This window comes from Chiloscyllium punctatum, chromosome 9 (assembly GCF_047496795.1).
Source record: "Chiloscyllium punctatum isolate Juve2018m chromosome 9, sChiPun1.3, whole genome shotgun sequence".
Taxonomy (NCBI): Eukaryota; Metazoa; Chordata; class Chondrichthyes; order Orectolobiformes; family Hemiscylliidae; genus Chiloscyllium; species Chiloscyllium punctatum.
In genome coordinates, this window is record NC_092747.1 from 36,619,093 (window position 1) to 36,632,761 (window position 13,669).

Consider the following 13,669-nt stretch of genomic DNA (forward strand, 5'->3'; position numbering starts at 1 on the left):
CCAAACTTATGGATCTCTCTTTGAGATATGATTTGGAGATGCCGGTGTTGGACTGGGGTGTTCAAAGTTAAAAAAGTCACACAACACCAGGTTATAGTCCAACGGGTTTAATTGGTGCTCTGAATGCTAGTGTGCTTCCAATTAAACCTGTTGGACTATAATCTGGTGTTGTGATTTTTTTTAATCATTGAGACAACCTCTTTCCTATCTGACCTGCAGTTTGTTGCTTTTAAGTTATCGACCCTCCTGTTTTAAGCCTGTTCCTTATAGTTATTTGGACCATTAGGCAACTTGATCCCAACAATGTGGACTTATGGCCTCCATTGAACTGTCTCAAAGGGCAGTTGTGGCTTTCCTAATTGAATAGCTTGCATCAGTTACTTTCTGTCTGCTACCTACTTTGAAATGTTTGCTCCTTATAAACAAGAGTTTTGGGGAATAACAAATTGAAATCACAACCACTTGATAGACTGATTTTATAATGCAAAGTTTAATAGGATATAATCCAGATTAGGATAAATGCATCCTATTTTTTTTCACCAATTACAGTTCAAAGAATTCTGTACCATTCAGATTTCCTATCCTACCCATCTGAATTAGGAAGCTGAGTTTCAATAATGATATAATAGAAAAGCAGCTAAATTCAGAACCTGACACATTTTACTGGTGGTTTTGAGGAACCTGTTGAAGTGTAAGTGCAATGGAAAGCATCAAATAAAAGTTCACTTTTCCACAAAGAATTACATCACTGAACATGGTTAATGATATTGCAATTGTACATACAGCCCATGAATTTACAGAAAAATCTAAAATACTTCATTAGCTATTTGTTTTTACAATTAAATAAGTTATGGATAATTTGAAAATGCTATTAAATGTGCAAGAAGGTTTTTTACATGCAAAACAAAAAGTTGTATAGCATGTGAACATGTTTTTCAAACATGAGAAGAAATCTTACTATCAGACCCTTCCTACCCCCCCCCAAAACCCACATTACAAATTCAGAGCTATATGGGCTTAATTTAAAAAGTTAAAGCATATACTTGATTTTCAAAATATTTCAATAGAATTTGTTTTACATATAAATGTGCATGCTTGGCAGATCAGCAGGCATAGACTAATAGGATGTGAAAATCTTAGCCTCATCTACAAAACTGGTAAAAGCAGCATTTTCTATTTATAAATAAGTTTTGTTGAAGCTTCTTTGTCTTGTACTAATCAGGACAATCTACAAGGATACCATTTCAATGGGAGAACCAAACTTTATACTGCAAAATGAGTGCTACCTCATTTAAGACTTAAAGCCTGACAGTTAATTGACAATCAACATTAATGGGTGCATTCTCCACAGCAACATCTCTCACTCAGAATCCACATATTAGCCATGCTAAATTGCCCATCGTGTCCAGGGATGTGCAGGCTAGGTGGATCAGCCATGGAAAATGCCAGGTTACAGAGATATGGTAGGGCAGTAAGATGCTTTTTGGAGGTTCAGTGTGGAGTCAATGAGCCGAACGGCTTGCTTCCACACTATGTATTCTACGAACCAATTAGCACTCTTGCCGCATGCACATAAATGTTGGTTTTCTCCTTTAATCAGTACACCCTTGTAGATTGTTCTGATGAGTGCAAGATGGAAAGATTTGATAGTGTCTTGTCTTCAGCGATACTCAAGTTCTGTACTACCAAACAACTACTTATAAATAAATCCATAAAAGCTTCCATCTAGTAGAAAAAGCAGCTGGTTGCCAAATATTTCTCATCTGAACTATTCATGGTATTTCAAATACAGTACAAATCCTTTTGGATGGCCCAATAAAACACTCTTAGACAACAACTAAGTGCCATTTTTCTAACAAAAATGTGCTTTACAGCAGCTCAGTGTGAACAAGTATTGATGTAGTAATTATGCTCCTGTTCTAGACATACAATAAAGTTTTTAGCATTTATAAAAGGTTGAAACACAGGCTTTCAGCTCAACAAAACTGCTTCCTAGTGCGTTGCATACAGCTTCATGTTGCCTGCTAATAACTTATTTCTTAAGCCAGTCGCTACAAACCACACACTTACTTATATTATTAATAGCATACAATTTTCAACCATTGTGTGGCAATAGCATCAGTTGTTGACACCTTAAAGTAAAATTACATCTTTGTCAAAATGATTCTTTCGGAAGAATGATGTGTGTGATAGCCTTTGGTATCCTCAGTTAATGTGAACTTGGGTCATGTCATATTAACCAAAGTAAGAATAAATATCTGCTTTGAAGATAAGCTATTTCCACATCTGATTGGGTGTTTTACTTTACTTTTGATCTTTTGATATTGCTGCACATTCTAAAAGCTTTCCACTTAAGTTTAGTGAAGCTGTGAAGTGTCACTAATGTAAGAACAGCCTGGTCAAGCTTTTCTAAGATGGAAAAGATACCGAAGGATGTCAGACCAGCATTGCAGCATTTCCAATCGTGAACAAAAGGGAAGGAGGACCCTCCTGTCAGAGACTAGTGCTAGTGTCTGGAAGATAAGTACTGATGACACGATAATTCTGAGCCTTCTGAATCATGTCCTGAATCTCTCCATTCAGCTCCATTAACTTCGAACTGATTTCTGACAGATCATGATTGGAGCTCAGCAGTGCAAATGTTCCTGTTTGTCCCAAAGTTTGGTGTCTGAAGTAAATATTAAGTAGTGTCTGGACCTCATCCTCCACATTACTGCCAAATATATTGTTGGGCCATATGGTCCTGAAACAATATTAAAGCACATGAGTTAGGTAACAAATAGTAAATTATGAAATTTTAGCATAGTTTTTGATTAATCACTTAAATCACTTAATATGTACAAAATAGGCATAACCAGTTAGAAGGATGGATAGAGATTTCACTTCACTTCCACACAACATCCTATTCAAATTTCCAGTTTGTCCAGTGCCAGTAATTGACCTGTCAGTTTTAGTTAATTGTAATAAAATTCAGATTAATTGGGGTGTAGTAATTGGTAATTTGCATTTTTCTCTCTGTTCATATGTGTTGTGAAAGCTAACATCCTGTTGACACCAACCTTTAAGGCATAGCATGTTCCAATACTCAAAACATTTAGTCCTGCCCAGTAATACGGACAAGGGTCTGTTTGGGAGCTATGATAGGTCACTCAGATCAGATCAGACTTCAATTTGTGATTGAGAGTGTATCACAGAAGGTGACTCCACGTTAAGAGCTGGGTTCATACAGCTGGGAAAAGAATGGACTGTGGGCAGTAGGGTTCTGCTCGGTGTAACTAGTGTGCCAGAACTGTGCCTTTGGTTAGACATTGGACTGCAGCTTTGAGAAGCGCAGCGGGACACGGTCTCAGAAGTAGATCAGATTAGCTGGTAAAGATGACCATAGCAGCCATATCTGGGAACAGGTCTGGAATGGTATGTTGTTTGGATGGAATAGAGCTGCTGGCAGTTAGGGATCAAGCTAGCATTTAAGGAGAGAGGTTTATTCTCCCCTTGTCCAGTCATTTCCCATTTATATCCACGATTCTTCTGACTCTTTGTCAGTTTTAGAATTTCCAGTTTGTGGGCTCCAGCCACCTCCTATTCACCACAGAGTACAATCCCTTTACATGACCATCCTCATGGGGATGAACTCGGGGCTCTCTGCTTCTTCTCAGAAAAGAAAAGAACTGTTCCATGCATCACCACCCTCCTCTGCTTCATTGAGCTCGTCCTCACTTTAAACAAATTATCCTTTAACTCCTCTCGCTTTCTTCACAACAAAGGTGGGTCATTGGTACCTGCACTGGCCCCAATTATGCCTGTCTCTTTGTGGGACATTCCTTATTCCAATGTACTGGAGCCCCCACCCTCAACTCTTTTTCCATACGTCAATGGCATCATTTGTGCTGGTACCCCCTCTCCTCCAGAATTAGAAAAATAATCAGTTTTGCTTCCAATTTCCATCCCACCCTCATCTTCAGCTTGTCCATCTCTGACTCCTCCCTTCCCTTCCTTGACATTTCTGCTTCCATTTCTGGGAATAGGCTGGCTAAAACTATCCACTACAAATCCAAGGACTCCCACACAGTTACTTCAATTATATGTCTTCACACCCTACTTCCTGTAAAGGCTCCATTCCATTCTCCCAGTTTATCCATCTCTATTGCTTCTCATCCGTTGTTGCCAGCCTCCTAAGGAGGCTAGGAGCCTCTAAAACATCCCCCTTCTTCCTCAACTGAGCATCTCCACCACCATGTTTAACAGGGTCCTAACTTACCACCCCACCAGTATTCATTAAAGATTCATTAGCTGCCATTTCAGCCACCTCCAGTGAATGCCACCTACCAAATACATTTTCCTCTGACCTTCCCCGTTAGCCTTCTGCAGGGACCATTCCCTTTGGAACACGTTGGTTCACCCCTCCTCCACTAACCCCACAGCATCTTCCCATGCAAATTTGAAAGGTAGGCTGTATTTATTTTGGCTTGTTACCTGCTTGTTTATAGTTTATCTGTAATCCAAGTTTATGCAATACTTTAGTTATCAATATTTAAAACAGAAGTGTCCTAGCTGAGAAAAAGTAATATCAATTAAATTTTTTTTGTTTAAAAAGTCCCTTCCACCTGTTTAATCAAAGCAAATCAAAAGAAATTATACAATATAATAAATACTTATTTATAAAATACAGATAGTATATCTAAAGTCTAACCTGCAATCCCTGATTTGCCGCAGGGCAGTTGTAAGATCCCTGTTTTTCAAGCACTCCAGCATGGTCTGAACTGCAGCTTCAGAGGAGATATTTGTGAGGCCACGTAAACTGAGTTCATCTTTAAGGGGTTCAACGGCTATTAGAGTTGAAGCTTCCTTCAAGTTGTCCCTCAAATCATTCAGTTCTTTTGACATATTCAGCAGCTAGTAAACAAATATTATTAACAGGATACAATTAGCAGCAGTTTTTCATTGTATCCATATCCATACCACAAATTCTAGCATTGTGATAACATTTTTGCATTACTGAAAAATATGTTATTCTAAGATTAGGTTGATTTGTAACAAAAGTTTTGTGTGGCATTAGAACTTCATGCTGAAGTATGACTTGTTTTGGAGCAATATTTTAAACTTGTATTTGAAAAAAAAACACCGATTAATGTTGATCATGGAGGAACTTATTTTACCTCTGGCATTGAACTGACAACGTGGATCTGTCCAATTAGTTTGTAGTAGGATTGAAACAGCAGCAGAAGCTGAAAGTGGAGCTTGTAGAGTCTTTGACACAACTCAAGTTGCTGTGAAGGATAAATAAATCAGAGAAGGGATTTAAAAGAAACATCAATAATGTTGGGAACATTACATCTTCAATTCATTAAATACTTAGCTGCTAAAAAAAGTAGATCAAAAGTAATAATTATGCACGATCTAAAAGCACTTAAAGTCACTAGGTTCAATTATATATCTATGCAAAAACTATCTATTACTGCAGCATACATAGAAACATAGAAAATAGGAGAAAGAGTAAGGCTGTTTAGCCCTTTGAGCCTGCTACACCATTCAACTGATCATGGCTGATCAGCGAACAGAGTACCCTGTTTCTGCTTTCTCTACCCTTTGATTTCATTAGCCTTAAGAAATACATCTAACTCACCTTCGTAAATCTGTGTTGATGTCGTCCAATCCTGTCATCGTTTTCCAAGTGCTCTGCTGTTAGATATTTTATAATGGACTCTAGCATTGTCCCCACTATTAATGTCTGGCTAACTGGTCTATAATTTTGTTTTCTCTCTCTCTCTCTTTTAAATGGTGAGATTACATTAGCAACTTTTTAATCCATTGGACTGGTTCCAGTCTATAGAGTCATAAAAGATGACCACCAATGCATCCATTATTCCTAGGGCTGCTTTCTTAAGTACTCTGGGATATAGATTATCAGCCCCTGGGAATAGTCAGTCTTTAATGCTATCTTTTTCCTTGACACAATTTCCCTATAAATACTGATTTTCTTCAGTTTCTCTCTCTCACTAGACCCTGTGCTCTACAACATTTTTGGAACATTATTTGTGTCCTCGCTGGTGAAGATAGAACAAATTTAGATTTCAACAAAGGAGGACAAAAATTTTGTAGGAAAGGGAAAAGCAAGTTCGAGAGTGAGCTTGCATGGAATATAAAAAACTGATTGCAAAAGTTTCTTCAGGTATGTGAAAAGAAAAAGATTAATGAAGACATATATAGATCCCTTGCCATCTGAAATAGAGCAAGTTATAATGTGGAACAAAGAGATGACAAGCTCTTACCTTTTGGACCAGCCTTCCATGTGGGACCTTCTCAAAGTCTACTGAAGTCCATGGAAGCCACATCAATTGAACTACCCTCATCAACATACTTAGTCACCTTTTCAAAAATCTCACATAAAGCAGACAGGATCTCCTTATCACAAATCCATGCTGATATCCTTGAACTATACCTGCTTTCCATGTGTTGATTAATCCTGTCCCTCAAGTTTTTCCAATGATTCCCCTACCACTGACATTAGACTAATTGGTTTGTAATTACCTGGCCTTTTCCTGCTGCCTTTCTTGAAGAAAGAAACCACATTAGCTATCTTTCAGTCATCTGCCACTATACTTGTGGCCAGCAAGATAATGGATATCTCCACCAGGGCCCCAGCAATCCCTTCCCTTGCTTCCCATAACATGCTGGGATACATCTCACCAGACCCTGGAATTTATGCACCAATATAGCCGCTTAAACATTTAATACCTCCTCCTTATTAATCTTAACATACTCTAAAACCTCGCTATCCCAGGTGAAATCCCCAGCTACAATGTCTTTCTCCTTTGTCAACAAAGAAATATTAATTTAAGACCTCACCCAAGCCCTCTGGCTCCATGCCCAGATTGCCCCTTTGATCTGTAATACATTCCACTCTTTCCTTGGTAATTCTTTTACTCATTATATCCTTACAAAATACCTTGGGGTTTTCTTTAACCTTATTTGCCAAATATATTTTGTGGCCTCTCTTTGACATCCTAATTTCTTTTCTAAGCACTCCCCATACTTTCTATATTTTTGAAGGGCCTCCCCTGTTTTTAATGTGCTGTTTATAACATATACTTCCTTCTTTTTCTTTATCAGACTCTCAATGTCTCTTGACATCCAGGTTTCCCTATGCTGGCCCTGAATTTTCACTATAGTACTTTTAAAACATTTCCACTTTCGAAATGCAAGTAGCTGCTGCCAGTCTACATTTACCAGATTCTGTCTAATGGTTTTGAAATTAGCCTTCCCCCAATTTAGAAAGTTGACTTTTACACCATCCTTATCCCTTTCCACAATTACTTTGAAACTTGTAGAGTTATGGTCATTATCCACAAAATGCTTGCTCACTGATGCTCTAGTCGCTTGACCAGATTCATTCCCTCGGATTAGTTTTAGTATTGCCCCATCTTTAGAAGGACTATCTACACGCTGCTATGTAGTTCTTCTGGTTGCACTTTAAAAATTCTACCATGTCTCATCCTTTCACAGTAAAGCTGTTAATGCTAGCAAAGTTGAAATCCGTGACAACTTTCACACATTTCATTGATTTACTGACTTATCTGCTCCTCTATCTTCCTCTGAGTATTCAGAGGGCTATCCTATAATTCCAGTAAAGTGATTGACTGATTTTTTTATTTCTAAGCTCTACCCAGATGACCTCATTTGAAGAGTCTTCGAGGACATTCTCCCTCTTTTCTGTAGAGGTGGTCTCCTTTATCAATAATACAATGTCTCCACATATTTTACAATCCCCACCCCACCCTCAACCATCACACCTAAAACCCCTGTACACTGGAATGTTGAGATGCCAGTCCTGTCCCTCCTTCAACCACATTTCAGTGATTGCAACAATATCATATTTCCACACGCTGATCAATGCTCGAAGTTCATCCGCTTTACCACTCAAACTCCTTGTATTAAATGGATACAATTTAGCTTTCTGTACCTCCCATGTGCCTTATCAGGCCCATGCCTTCTGCAACTACTGGACTGTCCTAGCATTCCTTCTGTATCTGAATGAACCTTGCTCCCAACTTTACTATTCTGTGCCTCAGACGCTAGCCAAATTAGTTTCAACCTCTCACCCTCACAAGCAAGATATTCAACCTATTCTAGTTTGGGTGCAACCTGTCCAGGAACAGTCACAGTGATCTACAAATTTAAAGCCATCCCTCCTACACCATCCCTTTAGCCATGCGTTCATCTGACCTATTTTGCTATTCCTATACTCAGTCATACGTGGCACTCGAGGTAATCTGGAGATTACAACTTGAGCAGTCTTCCTTTTTAATCTACTATCCAACTCACTAAATTCCTGTTTGCAATTTTGTTGGTACTGTCATGTACGACAACTGTTGGCCATTCATCCTACCCCCTTCAGAATGCTCTGCAACTGCTCGGAGACATTCACAATGTCCTCAGCTGCATGGATGCTCCATAGGAAGTCCATCTGCAGCTTCTGCCACTCCATGCAGTCAATTAGGAACTGCAACTGAACAAACCTCCTGGTTACCATGGACACTGGAAATGCCCCTGATTATATTGCAGGAGGAGCATTTCATAGGACTGAGTTCTTCTGTCATTGTGATCCTTACCAACTACAAGCAATAAACTAGGAACAAATTACATTATAAATACCATGTTGTGTATTTGATTCTCAGAAGGCTTTGGAAAAGGACCCACACCAGGGTTTACTAAATAAAATTAGAGTGCATGAGACTGGGAGGAAAAACTGCTATGGACAAACAATGGCAGGTCTATAACTGTTCACAACGTATAACAATGATTTGGATATAGGGATGAATATTTTAAAATGTTCTGATGACACCTAACGAGGTAGGAACTTAAGTTGTGAGGAAGATGCAAGGAGACTTCAAGAGGACTCAGGCAGACTATATGAATGGGCTAGATTATGGAGATGCAATATAATGTGAATAAAAGGTTTTCACTGGCAGAAAATTTCTTAAATGGTAAGTGGTTGGGAAGTGTGGGTGTCCAAAAGGGGTCTGGGTGTCCTTGTTCATGAGTCACTAAAGGCAAACATGCATTTACAGCAAGTAATTAGGAAGGCAAATGGGATATTGTCATTCATTTCAATGGAAAAAATACTCTTCATTGGATAATGGGACCAAAGCTGCACATAATGCTCCAGGCAAAGTCTCATCAAGGTTCTACAGAGCTGCAGAAAGATTCTATTTCTAGCAAGTTTTGAGAAGATTTGTAGCTCAGGTTGAGGTTCTGGACTTAGGTTTGCTCGCGGAGCTGGAAGGTTCATTTTCAGACGTTTCGTCACCGTACTAGGTAACATCTTCAGTGGGCCTCCAGATGAAACTTCATTGAAGATATTATCTAGTTTGGTGATGAAAAGTCTGAAAATGAACCTTCCAGCTCAATGAGCAAACCTACATCCACATTCTGTCTCTGTATTGAAATTCCTGTGAAATGAATGCCCCTCACATTAATTTCTAGTGCCTTCTGGTCACCAATATCTGCTACAAACCCACTGACTCTCAGTTATTTGACTATACATTCTCATACCTTGCCTCCTATAAAGACTCTATTCTCCTAGTTGCTCTTTCTCTGTTGTATGTGTTTCAACAGTGCCTACTTCAGCAAGGGGGCTGTCAAAATATCCACCTTGTTCCTCAACTGAGGACTCCCAGCCCTATAATTGACAGGGCCCTCAGCTGGGTCTGACCCATATCCTGCACTTCACCCCTCCCCCTTTATGTTCATTCCCACGGCAGTGACAGGGTGCCCCTTGTACGTACCTACCATCCACATCCAAAGGATCATTAACTGCCATTTCCTCCACCTCCAGCACAATGCCACCACCAGACACATATTCCCTTTCCCTCCCCTCCCTTGTCAGCCATCTGCAGGGATTGGTCCCTCTGGGACACCTTGATCCAGTCCTCCTCCACTCTCAACACCCCCGCTCACCCCCTCCTCTGCAGCACCTTCTCAATTGCAGAAGTTGTAACACCTGCCTGTTCACTTCCTCACTCCTCACTATCCAAGTTCTCAAGCACACCTTCCAGGTGAAACAGCTATTTACCTGCACTTCACTCAATCTAGTCTACAGTATTTGTTGTTCACAATGTGAACAGGGGAGAGAAGTGCAGACTGGGTGACCACTTAGCAAAACACCTAAGTTCTGTCTGCAAAAATGATCCTAAACTTCCTGTTACCTGCTGCTTCAATACACCATCATTCTCCCTGGCTAACATCTGTCTCAAGCTTGCTACAGTGTTCCAGCAATGCTCAGTGCAAGCTGGAAGAACAACACCTAATTTTCTGCTTCAAAACACTGCAATCATCTGGACTCAGTATCGAGTTCAACAATTTTAGCACCTTCTCTCATGTCCTTACCCCAAATCCACCAGACCAGACCTTGTTGTCACATGGGCTGCTACGACACACAACCCATTGTTAGCTGCTAATTATGTCCATTAGCAGCTATGGATTCTCCCAGGCTGACCTTTAACTATTTCTTGGTCTGCCCAACTGTTTTTTTCTCTCTCTCTCTCTCTCTCTCTCTCCCTGGCCTCCATTTCCATCTATTGTTTACTCCTTTCTCCTCCCTCCACCCTACCCTCAGCATACGTACCAACCTTTTCCTAGCTACCATCAGTTCTGAAGAAGAATCACTGGATCTGAAATAATAACTTTGCTTTTTCTCCACAGATGTTGCCAAACCTGCTGAGCTTCTCCTTCTGACTACCCGCTATTCCAAGAACAACACACCAATCAGTAGGTATCCTAGAATTCATTGGCATCCCAACTGCCACCTATGAAAGCCCACTGTGCACCCAGAAGACCATTATCAGTCCAAAGCTGCCCAGCATGATTCCTGACATTTGCCCTGTACATGGTAGATGGTTGGACATTAGTGTTCCACTTTGCAGGCTGGGACTTGGAGGTCTTACCAGATGTGATAGCACACGTGTGAGATTTTGCTTTTCCCCTGGACCTGTGGAAACCACAACAACATGCAATGCCATTCTGGTCCATGGTTGCAACTCGGATTAAAGACGAGGAGGAGTGCACAGCAATGCAGAACGATGGTCAATGAGCTTCTTCACTCCACTAGCATTAGTGCCATCTTATTCTCTCTGATACCTCAGACTATCTTTGCTACTGTACCCGCTTCTCAACAAGGCTCAAGCCCTATCACTCTCAGTATTGCCAGCAACATCTTTTCACACTCGCTGTTACCCAGAACCCTGCATGTTCTTTGCGTTGCCTATTCACATGCTCAGGATCACATCCCAACCTGCACCAAAAGTAACAGTTGTCCTGCACACTTCCATCTCTCTTAAATCCTGGCTCTCTCTCATTCTAGGAGGAAAAAATCCACAATAATGTTCTGATCCCAGCTGGTGTTTGGAACAGACAAATCAGATCCCAGACAGAAATCTGGCTTGATAGATTAGATTACCTACAGTGTGGAAACAAGCCCTTCGGCCCAACAAGTCCACACCGACCCACCGAACAGTAACCCACCCAGACCCATTTCCCTCTGACTAATGCCCCTAAACACTATGGGCAATTTAGCATGGCCAATTCACCTGACCTGCACATCTTTGGACTGTGGGAGGAAACTGGAGCACCCGAAGGAAACCCAAGCAGACATGGGGAAAATGTGCAAATTCCACACAGACAGTTGCCACAGGCTGGATTCGAACCCGGGTCCCTGGCGCTGTGAAACAGCAGTGCTAACCATCGAGCCATCGTGCCGTCCAGATGATAGATTATATTTTGTTTTGATCTTACAGTCACAGAACATGGGAACAGACCCTTTCATCCAAAACTCCATGTCAAACATAATCCAAAACTAAACTAGTCCCACCTGCCTGCTCCTGGCCCATATCCCTCCAAACCTTTCCTATTCATGTACTTATCCAAATGTCTTTTAAATGTTGTAATTGTACCCACATCCACCATTTCCTCAGGTAGTTCATTCCACAGACCAACCACCCTCTGTATAAAAAAATTGCCCGTTATGTATTTTTTAAATCTCTCTCCTCTCACCTTAAAAATGTGCCCTCCAGTTTTGAAATTCCCATCCTAGGAAAAAGACAACCAGCATTAAATCTATCTATACTCCTCAATGTTTTATAAACTTCTATAAGTTTGCCTCTCAACATCCTATGCCCCAGTTAAAAAAAGTCCCAGCCTATCCAGCCTTTCTTTATAACTCAAACCTTCTATACCTGGGAACATCCTGGTAAATCTCTTCTGAATCCTCTCCAGCTCAATAATGTCCTTCCTATAACTGGGCAACCAGAACTGAACACAGTACTTCAGAAGAGGCCTCACCAATGTCCTGTACAACCTCAATGTGACTTCCCAGGATATCTGGTCAGCATGGACGGGTTGGACCGAAGGGTCTGCTTCCATGCTGTACACCTCTATGACTAATAAATGAAGGCAAGCATGCCAAATGCCTTTTTAACCACCGTCTATATGTGATGCAGACTTCAAAGAATTATGTACCTGCACTCCTAGGTAGCGCTGTTCTACAACACTACCCAAGGCTCTACCATTAACTGTATAAGCCTATTCTTGTTTGTTGTACTAACATGCAAAACCTCGCACTTATCCAGATTGAAGTCCATCTGCTATTTTTCAGCCCAATACCCATTTGATCAAATTTTTTAAAAAGTGATTTCTCACTGAAATAAAAGCACACAATGCTGCAGATTTTGCTTTAATGATACTGATTTAGTAACAAAAGAAATGAAGATAAAATAGAATAAGTCAAACCATCTATTTAAAAGACATACTCTAATATTTTTAAACACGATTAAGATCAAAACATTCCTTTATAAATTGAAAGGAAACAAAAACACTTGTGTAGTACCCAAACCACAACCCTGTTACAGTACCCAAAACATTTACCTTATTAAATAATATTATTTATTGTAAGTTTGAGTTTCTAGGTATTGAGTTATTAACCAGTTGATTAATTAGCCAGATAATAATTAACATAAGTACAGCACTCAATACTCACACAAGAGTGCAGTCCTCACTTTCGCCTCCCTGTATCTTCTATGTTGATACGTTGAAGTCACTTGTGACTTCAATGTTTAGACTGGAGCTGCACACAGCTTCTTTCTGGAGCAATCATTCACCTCAACCTTAATGTACTCAGCTAGAGTTTTATCCTAACACTTCTGGGACTAACCCTAACTCCATACTGTAAGGTAACCTAGCTCTCTACATATTGTTCCCTTCTCAGGAGCACAGGTTTATAGAGTCATCCTATTGCAAGGATTTCATAGGACTGCTCCACTCAAAGGCAAAAGTGAGGATGGCAGATGCTGGAAACCAGAGTCTAGATCAGAGTGATGCTGGAAAAGTAGAGCAGGAAAATCGACTTTTCAGGCAAAAGCCCTTCATCAGGAACCCAAAATGTCAATTTTGCTGCTCCTCGGATGCTGCCTGACCTGCTTGTGCTTTTCCAGCACCACTCTAATCTAGACTCTGCTCCACTCAAAGTACCAAAAGTCTCACTCTCTAAGCTACGGGGTGTTTCTCTTAAGCTGAAAAGGAAACAAGTTCTAGAACTCACTAACAAACATGTAGACCACAAAACAATGTTAAAATAAATAAAAGTTCATTGGTGGTGCAAACAATCTATTTTTTCTAA

The 13,669-nt window shown here is 40.3% G+C and overlaps 1 protein-coding gene across 6 annotated transcripts in view; it reads right to left on the reverse strand.

Moving 5' to 3' along the window:
• Positions 1 to 471: 471 nt before the first annotated feature.
• Positions 472 to 13,669, reverse strand: part of LOC140481292 (protein furry homolog) — a 412,478-nt gene continuing 399,280 nt past the window's right edge. For all 6 annotated transcript variants that reach the window (XM_072577249.1, XM_072577246.1, XM_072577244.1 and 3 more), the window contains 3 exons: positions 5,157 to 5,267; positions 4,691 to 4,893; positions 472 to 2,743 (listed from right to left, as the gene is read on the reverse strand). In XM_072577249.1, coding sequence (XP_072433350.1) covers positions 2,494 to 2,743; positions 4,691 to 4,893; positions 5,157 to 5,267 — 564 coding nt within the window. In that variant the 3' untranslated portion in view covers positions 472 to 2,493. The remainder of the gene's footprint in view (positions 2,744 to 4,690; positions 4,894 to 5,156; positions 5,268 to 13,669) is intronic.